The 25,275-nt window shown below is 40.4% G+C and overlaps 2 protein-coding genes across 6 annotated transcripts in view; one reads left to right on the forward strand and one right to left on the reverse strand.

Moving 5' to 3' along the window:
• fhod3b (formin homology 2 domain containing 3b) overlaps positions 1–17,525 on the reverse strand; it is an 80,641-nt gene extending 63,116 nt beyond the window's left edge. For 4 of the 5 annotated variants that reach the window (XM_088306748.1, XM_088306747.1, XM_088306746.1 and 1 more), the window contains exons 1-3: positions 17,011–17,525; positions 10,883–10,989; positions 4,571–4,635 (exon numbers count right to left, since the gene is read on the reverse strand). In XM_088306748.1, the coding sequence (XP_088162874.1) occupies positions 4,571–4,635; positions 10,883–10,989; positions 17,011–17,175 (337 nt within the window). In that variant the 5' untranslated portion in view covers positions 17,176–17,525. Of the gene's footprint in view, positions 1–3,471; positions 3,550–4,570; positions 4,636–10,882; positions 10,990–17,010 lie in introns of those variants that run through there. The other variant, XM_088306749.1, reaches the window with a different exon arrangement.
• Positions 17,526–19,314: 1,789 nt separating this feature from the next.
• On the forward strand, positions 19,315–24,735 carry LOC148329366 (sodium-dependent neutral amino acid transporter B(0)AT1-like). Its single transcript, XM_088306732.1, has 12 exons — positions 19,315–19,513; positions 20,941–21,081; positions 21,154–21,291; positions 21,367–21,548; positions 22,106–22,216; positions 22,329–22,441; positions 22,521–22,649; positions 22,744–22,900; positions 23,300–23,504; positions 23,620–23,779; positions 24,302–24,464; positions 24,547–24,735. The coding sequence occupies exons 1-12, from the start codon at positions 19,315–19,317 to the stop codon at positions 24,733–24,735; spliced, it is 1,887 nt and encodes a 628-aa protein (XP_088162858.1).
• Positions 24,736–25,275: the final 540 nt, after the last annotated feature.

Genomic DNA, 25,275 nt, shown 5'->3' on the forward strand with positions numbered 1-25,275 from the left:
TTATTGAGAAGACCTGACTATCACTTCACAAAGAGCTTTAAAACGGGAATTGGAAGGATATCAAAAGCGTAATTTCACAAAATAGTGAGGATTAAGCACAGAAGATGACTCACATATTTACTAATATTTCCAGCATGTATATCCTCTTTGTTTAACTTCATTACAAAGTTGCAGCTGTATTGTTGTCAATTTTTGTGGCTCACACATCACCATCACCATTCTGTCGACATGCCTTAGCATAGCAACACAAGCCAGGTCAACATTCAGGGCCAACCAATCTGAACCATACAGTGGGGAACTGAACCGAACCGGCCTAAATCGTCCACAATGTTGACAACTTTGTCACTGGGGGAGTCTGCTTGTCCCCCCCCTCCCTCCTGTCCACAGCGAAAGACTAAAACCCCGCTTTGGATGGAAATGTAGACAGCTCTCTTCTTTTTGGATGGGTGAGGAACAGTGCTGAGGGGCCTTTCAACTGGAACCAGATGACTTCTTAAAACGCGCATGCCTTTGTATGAGTGTGTGAGAACATGAGCATGTGATTGTCCTTAGACAAATCACTGTTGTAGTCATCCCGGCCTTGTAGTGGATGTAAACTGCATAAAAAAAAAAGCCCAAAAATTACATCTATTTTTCCCTAAAGATAAAATGTTTTTGTTCCAAGGGCACTGGGACAACACGGAAAACAATCTTCGGCACTGCAGCTTAAAAAAGAAGCATGCACCAAGGCTGTTTTGTTATCGCACAGCACGGGGCTGTTGGGCTTGTGGCCAAATGGACAGAATACAAAAACAGTTGAGGGAAAAAAGTGTGAGGTGAGTGATACGAGCGATCCCTCCACTGATTTGAGAATCAAGACTTGGTTCACTCTCCCGTCGCTCTGAGAAGTTGGCTGCCTCGCATTTCCCCTCTCTGGCACTAAGCTGTTTGGGTTGGCTTCCCAGGGTGACTGTAATCCCATTTTGGGTCTCTTGGAGGGAATTCGAAGAGATAGACCATTTCATCTTCCACTGAGTCCCCGAGGTGCCATGTGATATGCGTGTTTTGAACTAGAGCGTGCCTGCTCGTTTGCGTGCTCTGGTCGCAGAAACAAGGAGAGAAATTTGATGAGACGACCTGATAAAGACTGCAAAAGCAACAACAAAAAAAAAAAAGTTATGCAATATAAACCTCACCTTTAAATTCACTGAAAATTCTGACATGAACAGCACAAAGTCATAAAATCTTGTACTTATTAAATAATGTAGTATTTCATAGTGAAACAAATAAATGAATGTTACCATTAACTCATTTACAATTAGCAGTCTTGGACAAAATCACAACTTCAGATTTTTCAAACTGATCTCGTTTTTATGGGGGTCTTCACAGCTGGTGCTTTCTTTTGAGGTGCCCACAAGATCAACAAACTTAGCACCCGTCTGGCACCAAGTGTGGAAAACACTGGATCTTCGCCTCGAGAGTCAATTGCCTGACATTATCCGAAACCGGACTTTAAAACAAATCGTAACCTTAAAAAAAATCTTCACCCTCAAAGCCCTTTGAAGCGGTGCTGGTGACGTCGTATAAAATGACTCTAAATTTCCTCACCAAAGTGGTTCAGAACTTAATTTGGTTACATATAATCACGCATATAAACAAACCATTAAAAAGCATTATAAAGGCCACATTTCACAGTATGCAAAGATTCTGTCAGCTGCAAAGAACTGTCCACAGGGTTTGCAAGAGAATTATAAAAGAAATTGCACTACTCATTGAATTCCATTTTTAGTGTCATTGTTAGCTGGAGTTTCCATTTGTAAACATGAAGATCAAAACTATCAATTTGACAAAATTATAGTCTGAAGAGCAACCCGAGTCATCAGCAGCCACAATGAATCACATTTTGAGTTGGGATTATAAGAGGTTGTAAAAGACAAGTCAGATAATCCACTACAAATGTGATTATGGTTTGCCCAACACTTACTAAGCACAATTATTCATATCTGTGTAGTGAACACATTGGTCTGTGTGACCACAACTCATTCGAATTTCATTATAATTTCCTATTGGAACATTTTTCATTCTTCATTTGGGATGCATGTTTCGGAGCTATGGAGACCATCCTCAAAGCGCAGATTCATATTTGAAGGATATTGGTCCATGTTGTGAGTCTTCCGTTTGTATTTTTTTATTTCGATGACTTAAACTCCCACCATGGAAGGCTCCTTGGACATGTTGCCATGGAAAGTTATTTTTTTTAATTAATGTAATTCATTTTGGATTTGTTTACAAAAAAAACTCATAGTGAGGAAACAGCAAAAAAAAAAAATACAATTTCACCATATCAGAAATTACAGCTGCCAAACCGGATCAATAAAAGGAAGTTTAATATATCATTTCATTTAGGTGGCTACTTTCCTTGCCCCAGCTTTGTTGCAAAAACGTCTGCCAGGTCCCTGCAGAGGCCTAGTTGTTGGACACTACGGTATGTGGGTGATAATGGTCGCGATTAGGTAAAGCTGGATTAGGTCTTCCGGTGGTTTATGACACATTCAAACCGCCAGTACATTGCTCAGTTAATTTTTTGAACGTGGATCTTCACAATTAAAAATAAAACACACTTAAAGGGATACTTGACTAATTTTTTAATTTTCAACAGTAAATTTCAATAATGAATTTGACCACTTCATTATTTTCCATGTACAATTAACACCATTAAAAACACAATTGACTGTCAACTGAAAATTACATCACATGTCGAGGGCTGAGGTAACAACCAATCTTGGCTCACACAAACCACCGTATATATCGATAAATATATATATATGTACATTGCCTCCAGCAAACCAACGGCTTTTGTGTTGCTCCTGTGTTGAGGCGGAAAATCACCTCGTAATGCTGCACTTATGGGGCTTCAGGGTAAACCCTCCAGTCAGATAAAATCAGGCTCAAATGTCTGGACAATTTACAGTAACAGTGACCACCTTGGCTGGAAGGAATAAATCAGATAGCCTCACGGGAAGTCTCAGGGCATGACTGGGGAAGGGCAACAGGTGGTTGTCAACTTAAAGAGAAAGACGGTCATCATCCACTTAGGGAAGAGCAGCAAGTCTGTCTAGCTCTCTGCAGGCTGCGTTAAGATCAGCCAAGCAACAGCAGGAGGACTGAGTAAAGCTCTGTGGAGCAACTTCACAGTCGAAAACACCTACGGTATTCTAGTCAACATGTTATCATGACAATTTAGTGGGTAAAGGAAAGGTTAAGCGCTAAATCAGATTTGGACTGGACTATCTTCCAGTAGAATACATGTTGGTCACTACTGCAAGGTATGCAAGAAAGGAGGCACACTTGTCTATCCGTAAATGTGCTTGCTTACAGACCGACTTGGATTTTACCATCAACTGGGATTATATCACCAATACCCATGTCCAAGGTTACCGGTGCTACCTACGAAGCCATCCAACCACCACAAAATTTTTTCAAGGATCTTACATTGAATGTCTTCAATACATCTGTCCAAAATGGTGACCATCTTCAGATCTTTAGTCCAAATCCAATCTTGGACCCAATCTGCTGGGTCAAAAGAATAATGAACACAACCTCTTGTAGAAGTAACCATATCCGCTCGAAATCTACTGCTACCCAGCGAGTGTGTTAGAAAAACAACCCAACATTTTTTTTATGTGAAGGATCCATTCGAGTTGAGGTCATGTCCAAGTAAGGAGAACAAATCATCAGAATACTTTGACACAGTAACAACTAGTTCCCAGACCACAGTGACTGTTTACTTTAGTCCATGCAGCCATCCAGTTTCTGTAGCGTTTGTCCTCATTAGGAGCAAAATAAGCCGGAGCATATCTGACTCTGACTGGCCACCAGTCCGTCACAGGGCACGCTATAACCATTCACATTTATAATTACGCCTATTTCACTGAACATGCATGTTTCTGGAATATGAAAACTTCCCACTAGGTATTACTGCCCTACTTCAGTAAACTTCCCAAGGGACAAAAAAATCTAAATTACAAATCAAAATTCAGCGTACGCGTGTTCCACCATGTGTTCTATTGAAAATCAGTAAGTAAATAAGTGCAAAGAATCTGTTAACCAGGAGCATATGCCAAAACACGACTGACTTTATATCATTAAAAGCTTAAGCAGCTGCTGATATGTTCATTGCGTGCGTGCGTGCGTGCATGTGTGTATGTATGTCACAAGCGGGCACGTCTGCATGTGTTTTCACTCAGCTCTTTGAGCAAGGTCCCTCCCATTATTCAGACATCACGAGACCCAATAAAACAAAGTGACAGAACATAGTAACTTTAAAAACAAAATGTTTTCAATCTGTGCCCTGCGCCAGTGTGCAGCTTTGCAGACTGTCGTTGAAATGTTGGTAATTTGCACTCAAATTAAGATTCAAGCTGTTCCCCAAAAGCTGCCACTGTGCATTGTATGTAACAGCAATAAAAATTTTAAAAAAAGCTGCTGGTAATGGCCAGGCGGTACTGGAAGCTCATACCACACAAGTGATGTAGCACAAATTTCACGATTATAGGGTGAGAAATGTGCAGTGTGGGTTTACAGTACTCACCGATGCAAGCGTGGACTCTGACTGACAGCTGCGTTCGAAGTATGAGGTTGTGTTTTCTGCCTCTCCTGGAAAGAAAAATAAATACAAATGTGTGTGTTGATTAACACAGAAACAGAATGAATAAAATCAAAACACATATTCACAGCTGCACTTAAAAGCGCTAATAAGAAAATAGAGTAAAATGTGTGAAATGGAAAATCCCAAAACATAGATTGTATTTAAACCTCTTATTTTTTCAGCTGCTCGAAAACAAAAAGAAGCCGGGCAAGCAGCACAACAAGGAAAAGGTCTCCATGGGTGAAAATGAAGGATGGGAGAAGCCCACGGGTCAACCCCGCCCACGGTGTTAATGGAGACACGCAAAGACTCGATCACCATCCTGTCAACAGCTTACAATGTCTGAGTGACAATCAAAGAGAAAGATGCCGGCAGTTCACCACAAAGCTATTCACTTCTCCGCTCAAAAGCCTACTCTGGGATTTACGTCTGAAGTTTCCTGTAAGGTTGTTTTAAAAGGATAAGGCCTGCTGTGTGAAGACATTAAAAAAATGAACAGTTAATTCAGTGATGAGAGTAATGATTTATGTCGTGCCTCTCATACCTGTGGATGCTTCTTCAACATTAGGACAGAGTAGACGTTACAATTTGAAAATTGTGGAATCCAAGAAAAAAAACTACCATGAACACAAACAGAGTGAGACGAGCGATCATCTCACAGTCTACTGGAACACTAATGGAGTAAAACTACATCCCAATTCATCTGAAAGATTATTAATTACGTTTTTGGTTAGCAACAGAGTTAGCCACAGAGTAAAAACAGCTGAGCAGTCTACTACCAAATGCGACTTGAGAGACCTGCAATTACTACCCCTTTTTTGTAATGGGAAAAGGGAGGCTTCTGTTTGACAGAGATGCTCATTTGGTGATTAATTGAGGCACAACAGTCATTCTTAAAGGGGAAGTCAACCCCCCAAAAATTGTTTGCAAAAAAATGTTTTATGTGCCTTCACTCATCTAAACATGGCATTCTGATTAATATTGCATTTGTGGAATATGAGATAAGCAGTAAAATCCACCTGTTTTTAGCCACCTCATGTGACGGCCATTTTGTCACTTTTGTGGACGGAAAATGACATTATAATGGCTCAGGCCTCAGGTAACGACCAATCACAGCTCAATCATGTTTTCTGAAGCTTAAAAAATGTCCCTTCTCTCAGTAAAATGTTGGGAAGAGAGCACCACTCTTTAATGAAATCTTCACACAGTGATCAATGAGAACGGCGTGAAATATATTTGATGAATGCTGCTTTGCCCGCTATCACACTTATATGTTACCTTCTTCAATAGAAATTCTGGCACCCATTTGAATGACAAATTGAGGCTTTATCATCCCCCTTCTCTACAAACAAATCACAGAAAGAAGCCCAGTAAACACAACTCTGGTGAAGAGCACAGCAGAGACAGTGTCCAACTACACCAATTCAGCTCTGACAAATGAGCTTTTATTCTTGCTGCTCAAGGAATGTAAAAAAAAAACAAAAAAAAAACACTGATTGGCACTGCACCAGACAGAAGTCTGTTAGTGACACTCAAACCGCAATGGACCTGACAGTAGACAAAGACTCAGCTCACAATACTGCCTTGCTCTAAAAAAAAAAAAAAAGCATTAATACTACCCAGCTCATCCAAGCTGACATCTTTCCTGCTCCAACCAGTAGGAGACTGGACCCAGCGTGCGCACGAGCAGATTACGCAGCGGGAGGACGTCCGCACACCGCCGCCATTTAGCAAATATAATAGCAAGCAACAGGCAGATGTGAGACAGGATCAACATCTGTCAACACCGCTGCCGAGATGAGACGGCAAACAGGGACTTAATCCAAAAGGGTAACCAGAACCCTTTAGTGCCGAACGTCTGCTTTCTGTCGGCTTCACTGCAACAGTATCCCTTTACTGCACCTGAGGCTACACAGGCCAGCGTGCTCATTATCAAATTAAACAAACACGCACGGAATAGAAGAGAGGCCCTCCCCTTCTCCAATTAAATATGAAAACTGGGCAATCCAACAAAGAACGGGGCTTTCGTGTAGAAGTCAGGCCGCAGAAGTACTCCTTGTGATGAACTTCAAGTGGTACCTAATAAACTTTATGTTTGCTTCTCGATCCAAAATTCCTCAATGCATGCCCAGGTGATGGCTGATCACGCCAAGTCCAATTAAACATAACGGTCGTTTCTAAGAGGTCACCAGTCTGAAAAATCATTATTGACTCCAACCAATTGGAATTTTTAATACTGGGAGAAAAGAACTAAAGGATTTATCGTAAGCTTTATTACATGACTCATTTGACATAAACATCAAATAAATATAGCAAACTGTGGGCAAATAAGGGCTTCATTAATGGAAAGTTTGCATTTAAAAGATCAACGTGACTGAAATGCTAAAAACATTTCTGGTAGGATCACATCCCCATGAATGACTTACCAGGAATCCCGAGAGTGAAAAATCAGGCTGAGCGACAGTTTACGCAGTGAGGAAGAAACCTCTTAAACCACTGACCAGGCGTCTATACTGTATTTGTGAACACGCACACACAAAACAATGACTACGCTACACTGCACTGTTTACGATACCCTAAAGCAGCCCTGCACACAAAGCAGCCAAGTAGTATTTTATTCCCCCCCTTGATGTTAAATTTCACGAGGGTAAATTCATTCTCCTCCTTCAAATGAAATCAAATGCGCGCTGGAGTCCATCTGTGACGTCCAAGTGGGTCAAGGCAAAATGAAAAAGCATGAAAGCCGAGCAGTCTTTAGAGAGTCGAAAGAACGTGACAAGAAACCTGCAGCGATCGCAACATGAACAATTGGATTTTGATATGTTTGACTCATACGATCTTGTCCAGAATATCCAAAACACTTAATAATTCCATGAATGGCAATCAAAAAAGCTGTTTTAGATATATTTCCGATTGTACATGTACAGTATGTGGTCGAGTGACGACTTGTAATGTTTACCTTCCTTGCTGTGACACGCTTCACTTAAAAAGACTCACCATACCGTCTTTAAGCATATTGCTACCTAGCATGGATGTAAGAAGCGTGCTTTACCACTTATTGGTCAGTGGAACATAACGTAAACGTGTCATACTATCCATCTATATCACTTGCTCTCATTCGGGTCAACAGTGGACCTCTTCCAGCTGCCCGAAGTGGGATACAACCTGGAGTAGTAGCAAGCCCACCACACAGCATATTTAGACAAACAACCAGAAACACCTTGGGACATTTTGGACTTTTCACATAAGCTAACGTGCACGTTTATGGAATGTGGGAGGAAACCAGAGAACCTGGAGAACCAGGGTCTAACCACTAATCCAACATGTTCATTTGTCATGTAATCAATGGGATTGCTTTGTCCGGCAGCTACATCATGTAAGAAGAACCAAAAATTATTCACAACGTCGGGGAAGTAATCGCAATGCAGGGTCATACAAGGAAATTATGATCATCTCGGAATGAAGGGGAGAGTAAGACCTACTGGGACTGGCCTAACAATTTGTCTACTGTTAAACTTCAGAGCCGACTTGTATAGATGACTTCATGATAAGGCAAGTCTCATCAAATGTCATCTGATCCTAAAACAACTGTCACACACTTTTGTTGCTCAGTCCACAAATGACGGGCGCTGCGAATGGGACGCAATTGAACCATCAAAGCAAGATCCCTAAATGCCACTCTGACTACCTAAAGCTGCGCACATGTGTCGGAGCGTATGCCTGGACTATACGCTCCATTTATAACTTAAAGAGGCGCTGTATCCGTGATGGGATGGGGGATTTACGAGACGCAATCTTCTATAGCCGAGCTTCATTCGGTGGTGTGGAAGTGATTACGGCCTGTGAGCTCTTGTGATATGGATATCTCCTGACTCTGTCAGGAGGACCAGACTTTAATATGATTGTGAACACCCGAGGTATGACACAGGCGCCCCTGGAATGTAACCTGTCATTAATATCAATTACAGTTGCATTTAATAGCCAACCGAATAATGGCTAAGCTTTAAAAAAAAAAAGTCTGCTAGTTACCTCTGCTTGTTAGTGCAGTGGTGCTATACCAAGGTCAACGTGTATGATTTGGCACAGACGTAAAATGTGATCAACATCTTAACTACTTTGGACTCCTTTAGTTGGTTCTTATATACGTGACTTATAAAAGCAAAAGGCCTCATCAGAAGTAATGGTCATCAAATCAACAACAGACCACGCAGGGCGGGTGGTGTACTCTTGCACATATCATTGCCATAAAAAGCCAGGAGGTCTACTGCCCTATTTTTACAAAATAATTGGCTGGCCACCCCCCCACTCCTCTCACCTCCCCCAGCCTCCTCAGACAACACAGTGTGGGTTTAATGACACACATCCATGCCAGCTTGTGCCAGCTGGCAAGACGTACGCCTTGGCAGGCTGGATCAGTGAGGAGGGACGACGCGGACCACTTTAACCTCACGGCTCTCACCAGCTTCCCATAAGCTTCAAAACATTTCACTTGACTTGCAATTGGGGAAGGACAGTCGTCTGGAGAGCAGCATGTGAATTCCACGTTAGATAAATAAATCCGCCACATGTTTGTGGTCCAGCCGACCAGGAAAGCGCATGCCAACCTTTGGATCGTGATCCTCTATATGAGTGGAGACGTCAACACAATCCACAGTGAATAAAACATATGGAGTCAATAAAGAACCTGGCCAAAAAAGTGAATAAAAAAACACAAACATAATTTCCAAATGTTCTCTTCTTCATCCAGGTCTAGAAAGTATGTCACGACAAAACATATTAGATGCTGGGAGTCACTTCTAATGAGAACAGCGAGGTAACTGGATTGTGATGAGGGCAATTACTCATGAAACATGTCCACACCTCTTAAGTGGTTGCAATGACATCACTGTTGACTCGTGGCCAAGGCATTTTATTGGACGTGGACTTGCGGGGGTCCTGGAAACTCTTAACCAACTTGTTTCTTTACCCTGATAAAGAAGTAGCACGCAAACTTACCATGGATAGCATTTCACACCAAGTGTTCAGTTTATGACGGCGCCAACATTTCGAGGTTGCGATTGAGAATATGCTGACGTGCAACACAAGAACGTAAACTCAGTTAACACGGTACTCGCTGTTTTTCATGATTGGGTTGTTTCTATTTTCAATTTACTCTTTGGCTGAGCAGTGCTTTTCATATCGTTACTGTAATTATGACATTTCAATTGTACGGACAGCACACAAATAGTTTCCATAGCCGTCCCAAAATATGTCATCAAGCGGCACGTTTGGTTCCCGGGATAGTTATTGTTTTTAATTAAAATGTTTTGTATTTATGTCGTAGACGTGTGTTGCTTATGAGAATTTAACATACGTGTGCGACAACGTTAACATAAGTTCGACACATTCCAACCTAGGTACAAACAAATGCCGGTTATGTCGGCGGTGACAGAGCAGAACCCGTACGGTCAACCCTCCAATTCAAATGCAAATTCAATGTCGAGGCTGAACAACAAGTCCTGGATTCACTTAAAAAATGTCACTCTATCATTGAAAGTGACAACCGCACATAACAACCGATGTGTCATCCTTTTTAGTGATAGATATTCAAATTGGTTTTGCAATAAAACACTGAAGTGAGATAATTATGAAAAAAAAAAATCAGACAGGGTGCAAATTATCTTTCATAGCACCGCCAGCTATCTAGAATTTATATTTTATGCATTATCGCATTACATTGTTTGTACAAATATCGAAGTTTTTATGATGACGGTTCGATCAACTTCCCAATGTGATTGCGTTCGGCCCTAAGAAGTTCAAATGCACGTTCACTAATGATTTATTGATCCAACTCATTCACTACCATTGACGGCTAAAGACGTCAAAGTGCAATTTTCTTTTTTTTTTTTTTTTTACTCGGCTGGTAGTTAATGAGTTTAGGATACAGGAAACATGATATGCAGTATAAAATGGCTGGATGGTCGATGATTTAAGAAACAAATCACAGATGCAACTTGAAACAGCATTTTTCCACAAGAAAAGTGCTGAAAGACTTCTGGAGGGGCAAAGACAAACGCTTCAACTCTTTGACACACTAGTTTAGCTTCCTGAAGCCAAGTTTGGGAACGTGAGATCAATCAGCTGAGCTTCATGAGAAGGATAATTTTCCAAATTTGAACAAACTGTTTCATACTGAGAAGACATTGTTGCACTAAAACCGCATTAAAGCACCGCAAAGAGAGTGAAAACACAAAGAGACAAAGGAAATGATCGTACCCTCCTTCCTCTTGAAATCCCTCCAGTTCGTCTTTTTGCTCTGCCAGCGTCGACTCCAAGTCCAGATAGCTTCCATTATGAGACAACTGAAGTGCACAGTCATCAGGCTGCAGTGGAGGGAGAAACATATTAAGTACATCGAACAGTATAGTATAAGTATACAATTTTAATTGAACAGTTTTTAGATTTTTGTTCAGACCCTATATATAAGGTTTTATATATATATATATATATATATGATTTTATTTTTTATTTTATTTATTTATTATTATTATTTTTTTTAAAGACTGCATTGTCTTTAAACGGAAACCTGCATACGCTCTCCCTACAGGGAGTCCTCGGGTTCTGATTGAGTTCACAAATTTGTGCAACAGTTTTATAAAAAAAAAAAAACAGAGCAATAATGCAAACGAATGAAACAGTAGGTCTTAAAATAAGCACGCCTTTGTATGCCGCATGATCCATATTTTCACTTGATTCTTACTACGCAATTTATTGCACGCAGTTTGTAACCTCAAAAGCACGTTGGGACTGTCAACAATGTGGAATATGTCATGCGGCATTTATTTTAAACATCGCTTGTAGATCCTTCACAAATTTTAATCTTTCATCTAATTTGATGAAGCGACTGCATTTTTTTTTTTTAATTACCGCAACTTATTGCCTCACTTGCAAAGCACATGCAACTGGAGTGCCTGCTGTCTCTATTGAAGTTGCTGATGACATTTTCAAATGGCTCTTTACCCACAAAATCCTCCTCCTACTCCTGTCTTGCTCTGAATTATGTCATTGACCTCTTCCTGTCACCAATGTAGCGTCTGCCCTCAAAGTGCACTGATCATGCGAGCACCATGTAAAGTATATGATGCGTCTCGGAACTGCTTATCAGCTCCTGTCAGCACTTAACAACGACAAATTTGGGAGCAGATTGGCAGAGCGGTGTCTCTTATCTCTTGTACTTCTCTCCTTGATTAACTGTCACACAAAAGAGGTTTGTCGAGGTTTGATTTGTCAGGTTTTTAGGTGTTTTCATCAGTTGATTATAGTGGGCAAGACTCACAACTACGGTGACTAGAGCTGCGTTTTAAAAAGAAAATGATGACTCAAATCAATTTTCCTTTTCAGAGAGCCCAATATCGCTCCGTAAAATCTGAAATCCATACGGAAATCCTTTTTCCCCATAAATTCACGCGAGAGAAGCGAATCAAAACAACAATGGCGGAAACACTGAAATCAGCGGCGACAAGCCTGAAAGCAGATGTCTGGAAGTTTGGGGGTCTAAAAAAAAAAAAAAAAAAAAACGAAGACAGCAATGAACTGAAACTTTGTTAGACAGTCAGGAATGTGAACGTCGGGAGTTTACAGTATATTTTTGACACTATTTACACAGCCTGCCCTGCGGTTGGAAATGATTTACATTATTATTTATTGTTTTGATCAGGGCATGTTAAAAATAAGACATACATGTTTAATGTAACTGCATAGGGTTCGATTCTTAGCGTAAATATTCATATTTTTACGATTGTGCCAAGTTAGAGCAAGACATTTTTATTTGCAGCATTGCGTCTTCTGAGAATGTCTTCCATATGAAAGTAAAATTGTTAGAACATGAATGTATCAAAGTGAATTGTGAGTCATAAATCATATCGAATTGAATTTGGAAATTCTAATTTGACCACGTATTTGCAGGTCTGAAACATTTTTGTTGACATTCTGAGGAGAGCGGAATGATGAATATATTTATTAAGGACATTTTAAATGTCCCTATGAAGACAAAGTATACAAATGCACTGTACTTTAATCCTATTACTTGTGCGGATTTGGATTACTTTTTCTACCCCAAAGTTAAGTGGGCAATCGAAACAGGCAGACAGAAAGAAAGCAAGTGAGGACAGCTAAGCCGAGTAAAGAAAGATGAGGCTTGAGAGCGCTTCTCCAGACTGCAAATTACAGACGAGCACATCCAGACATACACACCAAAGTTGGGCTGACCATTTATTTGTGCCGAGAGACTAACTTGCCTCTAACGCAAATGTGAGTGACAGTCACATGAAACGTGTCAAGACACTATGAGAGACAGACACCAAAAAGGGGAAAATAGATTTGACAGCTAAACCCCCCCCCATTCTGCAGGGATAGCGATCAAGTGCTGGCACAAGCGGCTGGCAAAAAACTACAGTAGAGTGTGGCTAACTGAAGCTCTCAACTCATTCCAACATGTTTCCCTGGCACCAAATGTTGCCAGTGCACAATAACCGGGTGTAACCATTTTTTTTTTTTCTCAACAAATACCCCGGGCCCTATTTTCATGCCAAGTGCAAGTCTACCGCAAAGCGCAGTCTAACTCTCAGCATGGGTGGAGTTTTCTTTCTTTTGATAGATTTTGCACAGGTAGAATTGGACATAGCAGGGTGTTTGCACCTGTGCCTTTGTCTGCCATTGTGAAAGATATTTCCCGGCCAATCCTAGCAAGATTCTTCATATTTATCAAAATTGGGCGGTCTGAGCCATGCTTGACATTGCAGAAACAGAAATAGGCCGGGGTCCGTAAATGACATTGGTAGGAAAACTGCAAGATCCCCCCTTGCGGATGATGTAGTTTCGAGACTTATGCACCTATATCGCCTACTACTTGGAAACACATGAAAAATAAATTTCACCGACAGCCAGGTGAGGGCATACCTGTCTTATGCACCGCTGCCTCCTACTCCGTAAAAAGACAACTGAGAATGACTGAACAAAAATGCCCCTCAAAACAATCATATTCTGCACACTACAAAGCTGCAAGTAGTGACATTCGCAGTTGAAAACCACAATCGAGCAGCAGAAAGAAAGTTTGACATCACTAAAGGTGCATTTTTAAGTGACCAAGACAAGTAGGGAAGATTTAGAACGTGCCTGAGGTTACTTTAAGTAAATCGCCCTTTGTGTCAGATTCAAGCATTTCCTCGGGTAGACAAATGTGAACAAATCCAAGAGTAGTGTTATCACATCAAGGGCAGTGAAGGTTTTTCTTAGCTGTCCCCCACCCAGGATTTGAACCCATGGTGGCCCTGTGCTGTGACCAAGTCCAGAGAGGCAACCACAAGTTGTGCGCTCTCACACTGAGCCTTAGCCTCTCCCTTCAACCACCGTACTGTGGTCCACTGACCAGGCAGCCAGTCAAGGCAGAAAGACTAAAAATAAAAACTATGCAATTTTCAATTGAACTGTGCTATCTCCCTCCAATGTATGGTGTATCTGCACAATATACACGGTCAAAGCACTTCTATTTGTACAGCAAGCTTTCCACACTTACATTTTTTTTATTGCTTGAAAACGGCATGTTTATAACACATTTCAACAGTAATTAGACTACAGAAGTCTTATTGCGGGATTCCTCTGCTGAGAAACTGCACAACCACAAATGTGCATAACAATGTGTAAAAGTATTTGAAGGCCTTTTGACAGGCACTGAGAAGGAACCTGTATTTTACAACATTTCACATAACTTCTCATTATGGGACTCTATAATTTCTAGTGGAAGAAATATGCAGGAAAACAACGTGTCCAGATTGGAATTGGTGAGAAGTGAGCGTCCGTCCTCTAAGACTGAGCAATATTTTCCCCTTACTTGGACACACTCTGCAAACCAGACTCAAGGCCACCGAGTCACTCATGAGAAAAGGGAAAAAAAGAGGAAAGAATTTGAAAGACTTGATCAATTGATTTTTGTAGATAATGGAGGATTTGGAACAAGTCCATCAGAATCAGAATCAGAAATCCCTTTATTGTCATTGTACTCAAGTGAGCAACGAGATTAGAGAGCTCCCCTCTCCAGTGCAATACAACAATAATTCAGATAAATATATAAATTAGATAAATAAGAGAATAGTTAGTGCAATGGAAAATAATACTGAATAGGATATATAAAGACACATCACGTTGCTGTTCTGCAAGGTAAGGGTGGTCGTGTGTGTGTGTGAGAGTTTAGAATGGAGATGGCTCTCGGAAAGAAACTGTTTCTCCGTCTATTGGTCCTTGATTTGATGCACCTGTAGCGCCTGCCAGAGGGCATCAGGTTTGGAACAGAATATGCACTTAGGCAAACATGACAATGCATTTTAAAATTTAAGATGTAAAATACTGTTAAACGAAGCCGTCAAATTATTATTTCATATTAAATTATTTCCCGAACATTAAAATGATATCCTTGTAACTGAGTGAATTGTGTTAAAAAAACAATTGATTTTATATAAAACTCTTAATTGATTTTTGACCATACAGCAGGTTAACTAACGGCATGCTCCCCTGTTGAACGCCATCAGCCATGAAAAGCACAACATGCACATACATGGCCTGAGCAAAGACAGCAGAATGACAGCGACAGGAAAGGCGCAGGGATCGCACATGTGAGCCATTTCAACTCCGTGGGTATTGTGTGTTGGAAGCGTGTTATTTATAAACAAGCAGAATTCAAAGACAACAGTTTTCTCTCATTGAGGTTTTTGTCACTGGGACTATTCTGGTCACTGAGACTCCTCTAAACATTGACGATGTCAGCTGGTTGGCCTCAACGTTGGGTACACTGCACAGCTGAGTGAGACCCACAACAACAAACACACCCACATTTCAACTTTTCATAAACATCCATACTTTTTTCTTCATTTGTGTTAAAGTTAAATTCATTTTTTGTGACATTGTCAAAAGACAACCAAGTATTATTGCAGAGTAAGCATTTTTTTCATCTTCCCTGCAAGTGTATCTGAGATCTTTTAAAAAAAAAAAAAAAAAAAAAAGAAAAACAAAATGCTGTGTATTTGTTTTGTGTTTTTAATTGTTCCCACTCGCAGATAGTAGTATTTGCTACAGGGGGAGGAGCCTTGTGGTTGACCAATACACCCCAAGGCTTCCTTATCTTGGAAAATCACAGATCTAAAGAAATACACGGTCGATCAGTCCGAGACGTGCCGTAAGGAGTTAAATGCTGCAAAATAGTGCTGCAGGATTCCGTTTATTAATTTACTGCATGTGGGGACTTACAGCCTCTTTAGAACACTGCCGCTCTTTTATTTGAAAGTTTTTCTCAATCGATTTGGTACATTTCGCAGCTCAGAATTGACATTTGCAAAAAAAACAAACAAAACAAAAAAAAAAAACAAGTGCATTTCTCAAAACAGTTTGTAAAAATAACAACATTTGGTTGCCCTGCAAAAGGCATTTTCTTTCTCAAAATCCCTAGATCATCCCTTAAAACTAAATGCACAAACGTTTGCATGGATGAGCCAAAGCAATTTGTTCAAAGAAATGAGACACGGTTTTGTTGATGTGCGCAAATGAAATAAATAAAAAAAGAGTAACAGGAAGTGGTTTTGGTCTGAGAAAACTAACAAAGCAACTCGAAAAACAGTAAAGTGTCAAAAAAACAAAACAAAAAACAAAACAAACAAAAAAAAAAAAAAACAGTAGCTCTCCACCATCCGCGTTCTCGAGCTCTCGTTTGGGTTGTGGGTGAACTTCAGCCAATCCCAGCTGATTTTGGAAGAGAGGCGGGGTACACCAGTCAGTGCAGGGTTCTTATAGTCACACTCAACATCCACACCTATTCAGAGTCTTCAATTAATCTAGCATCCAAGTTTCGAGGAAGTACGAGGAAGCAGGGAGAACATGCAAGCGCCGCACAGCACTGATTCAAACCTTGTACCTCCAAACTGTGAGACAGAAAAGCAAACCACCAGTCCATTGTGTTGCGTGTACTTAAAACAATCCCTTAAATTAAAATGACGTACACCACTCGAAGACAATAAATGCATGCTTTTTTGTTGTTGTTGCTTTTTGTAATCAGGTCAAACCGAGGGATTAATGTAGTTAAATCAAACATGAGCAGATGCTTCAAGCCATCAGATCAAAAATTTCCACCTCACATTCAAATCACACACAGCTATACGATAACCAAATACGTCACAAAGCATATGGCATGGATTTCATGCGTTAACATGCATCAACGTCAGCATCCCACATCAGCAAAGTGCACTTGCTTAATGGTCCATCCATGTTGTATTTGTTGATAGCAACCACAAAGGCTAATTATTAATGTGTATGTGTGAAGGAGCAGGTTAAGCATTAAGGAGCATCTGAACACTACATACCTTATGCGGGGCTCTTAACAACCTGTGCACTCCGGCAATCTGATTGATGAGAGGAATATCTTCCCTGAATGTGTACACCGGAGGTCTGCTGGGCTCCGGAAAGTTAGTGCTGTTGAATGGATCAGTATCATCTAAGAACTGCACCCTGCACACAAACGTAGCCATGGTGTGTCCTCCATGCAAGGCCGGCTGAGGGGGGTCAAAACAAGCGGACGCCTCCCGACAGAGCCCCCGGTGCAGGTTCCTCCGCAGTTGTCTCTTCTTATCCTACTCGGAGCGTCTCCATGCGGGGCACTCACCACCACCACCACCACCACCTCCACCATGCACCAAGCAGCGACAGGACAGTTGACACAGCCGGCGTGAGGAAGTCCAAATCCGAGGCTGTGACTCTATCTCGCTCTCTCCGTCTCTCTCTTATGCGGCATCCAGCAGCATTGTGGTGCTGAAGCACTGAGTCGATGAGGACCTCACTTCTCGCTCTTTGCTCTTGGGGAGCGATGCGCCAAAGACAAACTGGCAGCAGAGCGCGGCTCATGATACAAGCAATGGTGGCGCCCTCAAGGGGCCTTGATGAAAAGTACACTTTGATGAACACGTCCCATGACGCATCACAAGAGCGATACTGTAAAAAAAGAAAAACACACATACGAGCACACGCCATTCAAAAAGTATATGATATATTACAACCTTGGAAATGTACTTTTATAATGAAAAAAAATTTGCTGCACTACACCATACACTGGGAGGTGATTCTAATCAATTTTTAATACTTTTGACAGAGCCCATCATTTTTTTAGGTCTATCTATCTATCTGTCAATATGTGGAGGGATGTTCTTATGTTAACTGTAGCATAGTTTTGACGACGATTAGTTCTAAATTGTAAGTTGTGCCTTAATGTGTTTGATTGATTGCAAGAGCAAGAACAAGATTTAAATTGTCACTTTTACTGGTTTTGCTGTCATTTGTTGACAGATCTCATTGTAATTCAGAGGGGAAATACATGAATGCATAGCGCAAAGACAACAACAAAAACAAAGTAGTAGAGTCAACATAGTGCTGTCTACTTGGGGAAAATGATACATCACGTGAAGTATAATAAAAATTACAGTGCAATTTTCCTGCATTTGACGTTTGTGACTTTTGGGCCACACATTCACATCCACATTCCGAAAAATATCTTAAGCTATTTCAGAAAACTGACCAATGACTGTACAATACATTTTGTTCAACATGACATAAGGATTTGATCATGTCTGACAAATCAGATAATTGCACATAATCGTTTACATGGATACGTCAAAGCATTTGCAACTTGTTCCAAAAAAAGTGAGGAAATGCTTTTTAATGTTCAAAAGGGACACAATGATGTGAAGAGTGAACAAGTAGTTTTGATACTTTTCAATTCTAATTAGAAAAATGTACCAAAGTGACATAAAAAGTGACTCATGTGCCACAGGTGAATGGTTTCAGGGAAGCTACCTCCAACAAGCGCCACTGAGTAACCTATTTGGACATTCATGACCTCGACATTAGGTTGTATCAAGTGTGCTAGCTCCTCTTCAGCGTTCCATCCATCATTGGGATCCAACGGCCATTGTAGGATTCTCCCTTTTATTATCCATCATCATCATCAACACCGCTTATCCGGTTCAGGGTCGTGGAGGGATGCTCAAGCCCATCCCAGCTGACTACGGGCGAAAGGCGGACAACACGCTGAAATGGTCGCCAGCCTGTCGGAGTGGACACACAGGCACCGTCACTGAGAAACGGATCCCAAGCTGCCCGCACACAAGTCAGGTGAGTGTACCACCACGCCATCAGTGACTTATTACTCATGGTCAATTAATAACTTTACTTCTCTTGTTGTGCAGAGTCATACATTTGGGTTTAAACTGGTAACACAAACAGATACACTGATAGATGGACAGACAGATAATCAGATAGATGGACTGAGCGATGGATTTCGATTACCTCCTCTCACTTTTACAGTGGCCAGATCATCCTGGTTTGCACATAAAAACAGCGGTGAGCTGTCCTGAGACAGAGATTACCAAAGCCTTGAAGGCCACCGTGTACGGTAAATACTCTTAAAACGATATGTTTCCTCATAAACGTTTACAAGAGCAATGACCTGTCACTGTCAGATAAGACACTACTTCAGTTTCATGGGTGGGCTTCAAAAAGTGTCACACCTCCAGCTTCTTGCTCTCTGTCAATATGTAACAGACATCCAGTATATAGTCCATTTACATCCCAGGACTGCACAGTGCACCACCATAGCATCGTGTTAGTGACCGGTCATGAAGCTCACAGTCCCCAACCCGGGCCTGGATGACAGAATACTGTCGCACCAGCAGCTGGACAAGATGGAGCAGGACGAAGCGGGAGACAGGCCCAAATGGGAGAACAAGGCGCAGTATATGCTGACCTGCGTGGGTTTCTGTGTGGGACTGGGAAATGTCTGGCGCTTCCCCTATTTGTGTCAGAGTCATGGAGGAGGTGAGTGAGGACTTAAACCTTTTACAGTGTATCCTTTGTCATATTGCTTGGCCCTCTTTAATGTGACCTCTAACCAGTAAAATTCACATTGAAAAATAACAATGAAGAGGCTACAGAGATTTATGGCAAGTAGTGGTTGTGTCCTCCATGTGACAACAATCTCACGTGAATATTCTTTATACGGTTAGCCAATGGGTTAGGGTGGCAAAGCTCTTTTTGGTCCTCGATGAAAAATATCAAAGACTGCCAAGATTCGGAAAAAAAACTACATGAAGTTCCCATGTGACAAAAAATAAATAAATAAAATAAAAAGAGAAAAATGTTTTTAGGGGAGCCATGCTCTAATATTTTGGCCATGATGGAATTATGAACAGTTCCAAATAGCACTTTTGACACAAACTTGTGTAAGATGCCTCGGCGATGTACCTGAGATTTGTCATGCTGCTAATACATATCTTTAAGGTATGCACACTGATGCGAATTAATTTAGTTCTTAGTATTTGTTAAAATGCATAAATATTGTTAATAATCATGTACTTTTCTTTTTTTGACTGGTCTTAATTAAAAATGTTATCTGGGTTTTTATTTTATTTGACATATATTCCCTTTTCTATTCAAAAAATCAAAATTATTTCAGTAGTTCAATTTAAAAAGTGAAACTCAGGCTATATAGATTTATTAAGTACATGGTAAATTACTTTCCAGAGGCTCAAGTCCCACTTAATTTCTATGTAAATAAATAAAGTAGAATTTTTCTTGTGTAACATTTCTTGAGGTGGCAATTTGTGACCGTGAACAAGAATCATCAATATGAAAAAAAAAAATGAAAGCTGCTAAATATATATATTTTGCCCACGATCTTTGAATGTATTGAGATGCATCTTTATTTGGATAAATTTGGATCATACCATCATCAACCGATTTCATCGCCAACCTGCACTTTAACAAGCTACAATGAACTTTCACACACCTATAAAATACATTTGTGATGTAATATTTTTAAGTCTACAGTTTATAGAGTTGTAATATAGTTGTGCATTTTTTATTATTGTATTGCATGTGTTGTATTTTCCGATGACTGTGGTCTTTAACCAAATCACCCCTCAGGGACAATAAAGATTGGAATTATTTCAACTGTGACCTGAAAGATAAATACAGTAACACGTTTTCAACCCAAGTGCAGTTCCAAAGAACCAGAGGCATGTTATTGTCGTCTGTAACTTACTTTTTTTTTTTTTTCTTTCCCCATGAGGTGTAAAAGCTGCTGATCCAGCAATAATTGTATCCTCACTGGAAGATAAAGCTTTTTTATATTCTGTACAAAGGCTGGTATTCTTGTAAAAGTGCACGTGCTTTTGAGCTTGCAAAACCGGCTGCATCAGCTGGGTGTAAATAAAGATAACCGTTTTGAACTGTTTTCCGCTCAGGGGCATTTATGATCCCCTTTCTAATCCTGCTGGTCCTTGTGGGAATCCCCCTGCTGCATCTCGAGTTTGCCATCGGTCAGCGTTTGAGGGGAGGCAGTTTGGGGGTGTGGTCCTCCATTCATCCTTACTTGACCGGGATTGGTGAGCATCATTCGAAAATTGTCGTAGTAGACTTTAAAGGACCCTAAATGAAATGAAAACATGTATTTACAGGTATCGCCTCCATGTGTGTGTCTCTGATCATCAGCCTGTACTACAACACCATCATTGGTTGGATTCTTTGGTACTTCTTCAATTCATTTCAAGACCCTCTGCCTTGGAGTCAGTGTCCAATGAACGAGAATTTAACAGGTATGCCTCCACTGAATATTAGCGAATATTTGCTTAGAGGATGTATTACAGACAACAACAACATCATAATTGCAGGCCTGGTCTCCGAGTGTGCAAGGAGCTCCCCAGTGGACTATTACTGGTACCGGGAGACTCTGAACACAACTGCGAGTATTATCGATGATGGCGGCATACAATGGTGGACGTTGTTAAGTCACATATGTGCCTGGGCTGTGCTCTACGTCTGCATCGTGCGGGGTATCGAGACTACTGGCAAGGTACTGCATAATCGGACACACAAAAAAGATATTTTTAATTGTTTATATACGCCACACACACGCACTGATTTTCTTCGCCTATGACCATGTGGCGGTTGGTGATGCACGCATCACATGCGTGCCTACACATTAATTGTCAAGTGATCACTTGTCATTTGTCAAGTATGAAGTGCGGTCTCGAAAAATGCTTTTATCATCACTTGCAACTTACCCGGTCGTCATGGTAACTAAATCCATATTCCTCATTGGCCCAGCAGTATGTTGGGGTACAGAGAGGACCTAGTTCATTTACGAGTCTGACTTTCGTAAAAATTTCTTCATGCAGTTTGCAGCCTTGTTAGTGGAAGCAGTGCAAGTCAGCAAGGATTCACTTTTAATGATGAAACACACCAAAATCATATACTGTATTCGGCTGACAAATATTTGGTTTAATTTGTGGAGAAACTCCACAATATGTCTGCTGTGCGACGAATAATATGGCAACAGAAGTATTTATTAAACAATATTTCATATTATTTAATATATAAGATTTAATTAAATAATATTCTTCTTGGCAGGCCGTATATGTGACTTCGACTCTTCCGTATGTGGTTCTGACCATCTTTCTGGTCAGAGGGTTGACTCTGAAGGGATCTTTGAGTGGACTCAAGTTTCTATTTACACCTGATGTAAGATTTTATTTATTTTTTTTTTTCCATTGGGGCTCATCACTGGGGTCCGTTTTTAATTCCTTGTGTAAAGCCAATATCAGTTTCATGATGAATTGCTCCAAATTTTCAGCTCACAGAGCTGGCAAAGCCATCAACGTGGATGAACGCAGGTGCTCAAGTTTTCTACTCCTTCTCTTTGGCTTTTGGGGGCCTCATATCCTTCTCCAGCTACAACTCAGTACAGTATGTCTTACATTTTATATTCAGCTTTTAAAACCTCAACCATGCGCAAACCTCATCTTGTATGTGTGTATGATTTCAGTAACAACTGTGAGCAGGACGCAGTGATCATCTCCATCATAAATGGCATCACGTCTGTGTTTGCTGCTACGGTCATCTATACAGTCATCGGCTTCCGGGCAACTCAACGCTTTGACACCTGCCTGAATGAGTGAGTGTTACTCATCACATTCTGACATTTACTTAGACGTACATCTTTCTACGTGATGAAATCTATTTTATGCACGTCTTGTTTTACATTTCAGGAACATCCTTACACTCCTGAATACATTTGACCTTCCTGAAGGACATATCATTGACAGCAACTACACTGAGGCTGTGCAGCATCTTAATGCAACATATCCGGATGTTATTCAAGGACTGAATCTGGGCACTTGTGACTTAAATACATTTCTTAGTGAGGTAAATATGCATCAGTTTTCTTTACAAAACTACAGTGGAGCAAGCACGAGCAACAGAAATGATGACGTAAAATTCCGATTTAAAGTCACACACTTTTTTGGGGGGTTATTTTGCAACATTTAAGGGCATACTGGTTTTGAATTGTGATTGCAATTTACAGGGGTTAACTTTCGCAACATGATTCTTTAAGGTCTAAATTAGAGTAATGAGGTAGTTTTACATGTACTTGTACTTATTTACGGCATTTGGTGTGTTTACTTCCTTTTTTTTTTTACATTTGTATAATTTTCAATAGCCAGGCAGTGTCTTGGAAGTGATTGCACCTTAGAAGTTCCACTGTGTTGAAGATCGCAGCTTTGTTAATGTCCTTGCTGATCAATTGTCTGTTCTTTATTTTAGGGAGTTGAAGGAACCGGTCTGGCGTTTATCGTGTTCACAGAGTCCATCACTAAGATGCCTTTCTCCCCACTGTGGTCCGTCCTCTTCTTTGTTATGCTCTTCAGCCTCGGCCTGTCATCTATGTTTGGGAACATTGAAGGTGTTCTGGTACCTCTGCAAGACCTCAAAGTTTTTCCTAAGAAGTGGCCCAAAGAAGCCATCACCGGTAGCTCACACACTCTCTACACTTATTTATGATGCAATGGATTGTTCTTTTTTTTTTTTTTTTGTAAATAAAATTTTGAAAATAAATAAATAAATAAATACATTTTCTTCCTTAGGTGTGACATGTGCACTCTGCTGTCTGGTGGGCTTGATTTTTGTCCAAGGCTCAGGGAACTATTGGTTGTCTTTATTCGACACTTATGGAATATCAATCCCACTGCTGGTTATTGGATTCTGTGAGATGATCTCAGTGGTGTACATATACGGAATAGACAGGTAATGAGTCTCTTTTTAATTTCATTTCCACCTTACAAAATACCATTGTGTTGATGCACGTTTCAGTTGTATCGTATATATAAGTGGCATAATTGCCCACTTGGGCAGTATCTCCTTCAATCTTGGGTCCTCTACCAGAGGCCTGGGCGCTTGAATGCTGTGGTGCAGGATCTTTGTTATTTAAAACAGAGAATGAAAACCTTTCCATAGGTTGACACGGCTGCATTAGCACATACCGTTTTGGTACACTCCAATGTTCCCAAAAAGTGAAAACGAGGCATGTTAAAGTGCTTTGGACAAAATATGGTGTGATAAAGTTCGATATCATTGCACTCCATTTCCGACCCTGATGTGTTTTTCAGCAAAAGTACAATTAATAACCTATTTGAATGGATTTGTGATACGATGGTTAAATGGTAAACGTATATGCGAATGCGGATTCGGGCACCAATAGCAAGTACACTGATAACTATGACGTTAAGACGCCTAAATCACCATGCACTTTTGTGTTTGTCTGTTCAGGTTCAATGAAGACATCGAGTTCATGACTGGACACAAACCTAACATTTTCTGGCAGGCCACATGGAGATTCATCAGTCCGATCATCATGATCTTTATCTTAATATTTTACTTTGTCACTAAGGTTTCAGAAAAGATCTTTTACAAAGCCTGGGATCCCCAATATGTACGTTTATCTGTCTACAAGTAGAATGATTAAGGATAGCCGACGCCATCTGTAATTCATTATTAATAAACTTTGTTTTCAGGAGAAATTCCCAACTCTGGAGGAGAAGTCATATCCACCATGGATCTATGTGATCATCTTCATCCTGGCAGGCATCCCCAGTCTTGCTGTACCTCTCATTGCACTCTTTAAATGTATAAGGGCAAAGATGACAAAGAAGTCACAACTCAGCATTGAAATAAATGACAAACCAAAAGTATCGCTGGGATAATATTCTTTGTTTGAACCCATTAAAAATAATATATAGGCCCTTATTTTTTCTAGTGTTATTAAAATTAATCTGTCAATGTGAATATTGTACAACTAAAATACAGGCGATCTTTATGATGTTGTAGCTATGTGTCCAGCAGGGGTCAGTATAGAAATGTGTTCAGTGTAAAGTATTTTTGAGGCGTGTGAATACAGTAAAAATAAATCTGTTGCAGTTCAGCATCACTGCCGTTTATTTTCTGTAATCTATTTTTTTCAGCAACCATTGGAATCGTTAATCTTGTCTTTCTTATGTACTTTGTATTATAAATGTTAAGTCCTTAATACCACCATGTGATGTTTTTAACGTGTAGTGTATTAAAAATGTGTAATAAACCTTCGTGCACATTTTGTAGTAGTTTAATCTTCACATTTATTGACTGACTGTATACTTTTTTTTTGGAGGGGGGGGTGATTTAACCATAATTCTAATCTAATGACTGTCAAGAAAAAGGATAGAAAGGCACGTAAAGTACACATGCAATGTGACATTACACAAGTG

This window comes from Idiotropiscis lumnitzeri, chromosome 10 (genome assembly GCF_059441095.1).
Source record: "Idiotropiscis lumnitzeri isolate Australia: NSW breed Sydney's pygmy pipehorse chromosome 10, RoL_Ilum_1.0, whole genome shotgun sequence".
Lineage (NCBI taxonomy): Eukaryota > Metazoa > Chordata > Actinopteri > Syngnathiformes > Syngnathidae > Idiotropiscis > Idiotropiscis lumnitzeri.

What these genes read in the sequence shown, in the direction of transcription:
- LOC148329366 (XM_088306732.1), top strand. Translation starts at nt 19,315, where the DNA reads ATGAAGCTCACAGTCCCCAACCCGGGCCTGGATGACAGAATACTGTCG. An exon ending in TAAATACATTTCTTAGTGAG is followed by an intron (nt 22,901 to 23,299) that starts GTAAATATGCAT and finishes TCTTTATTTTAG; the next exon opens with GGAGTTGAAGGAACCGGTCT. An exon ending in TACATATACGGAATAGACAG is followed by an intron (nt 23,780 to 24,301) that starts GTAATGAGTCTC and finishes TTGTCTGTTCAG; the next exon opens with GTTCAATGAAGACATCGAGT.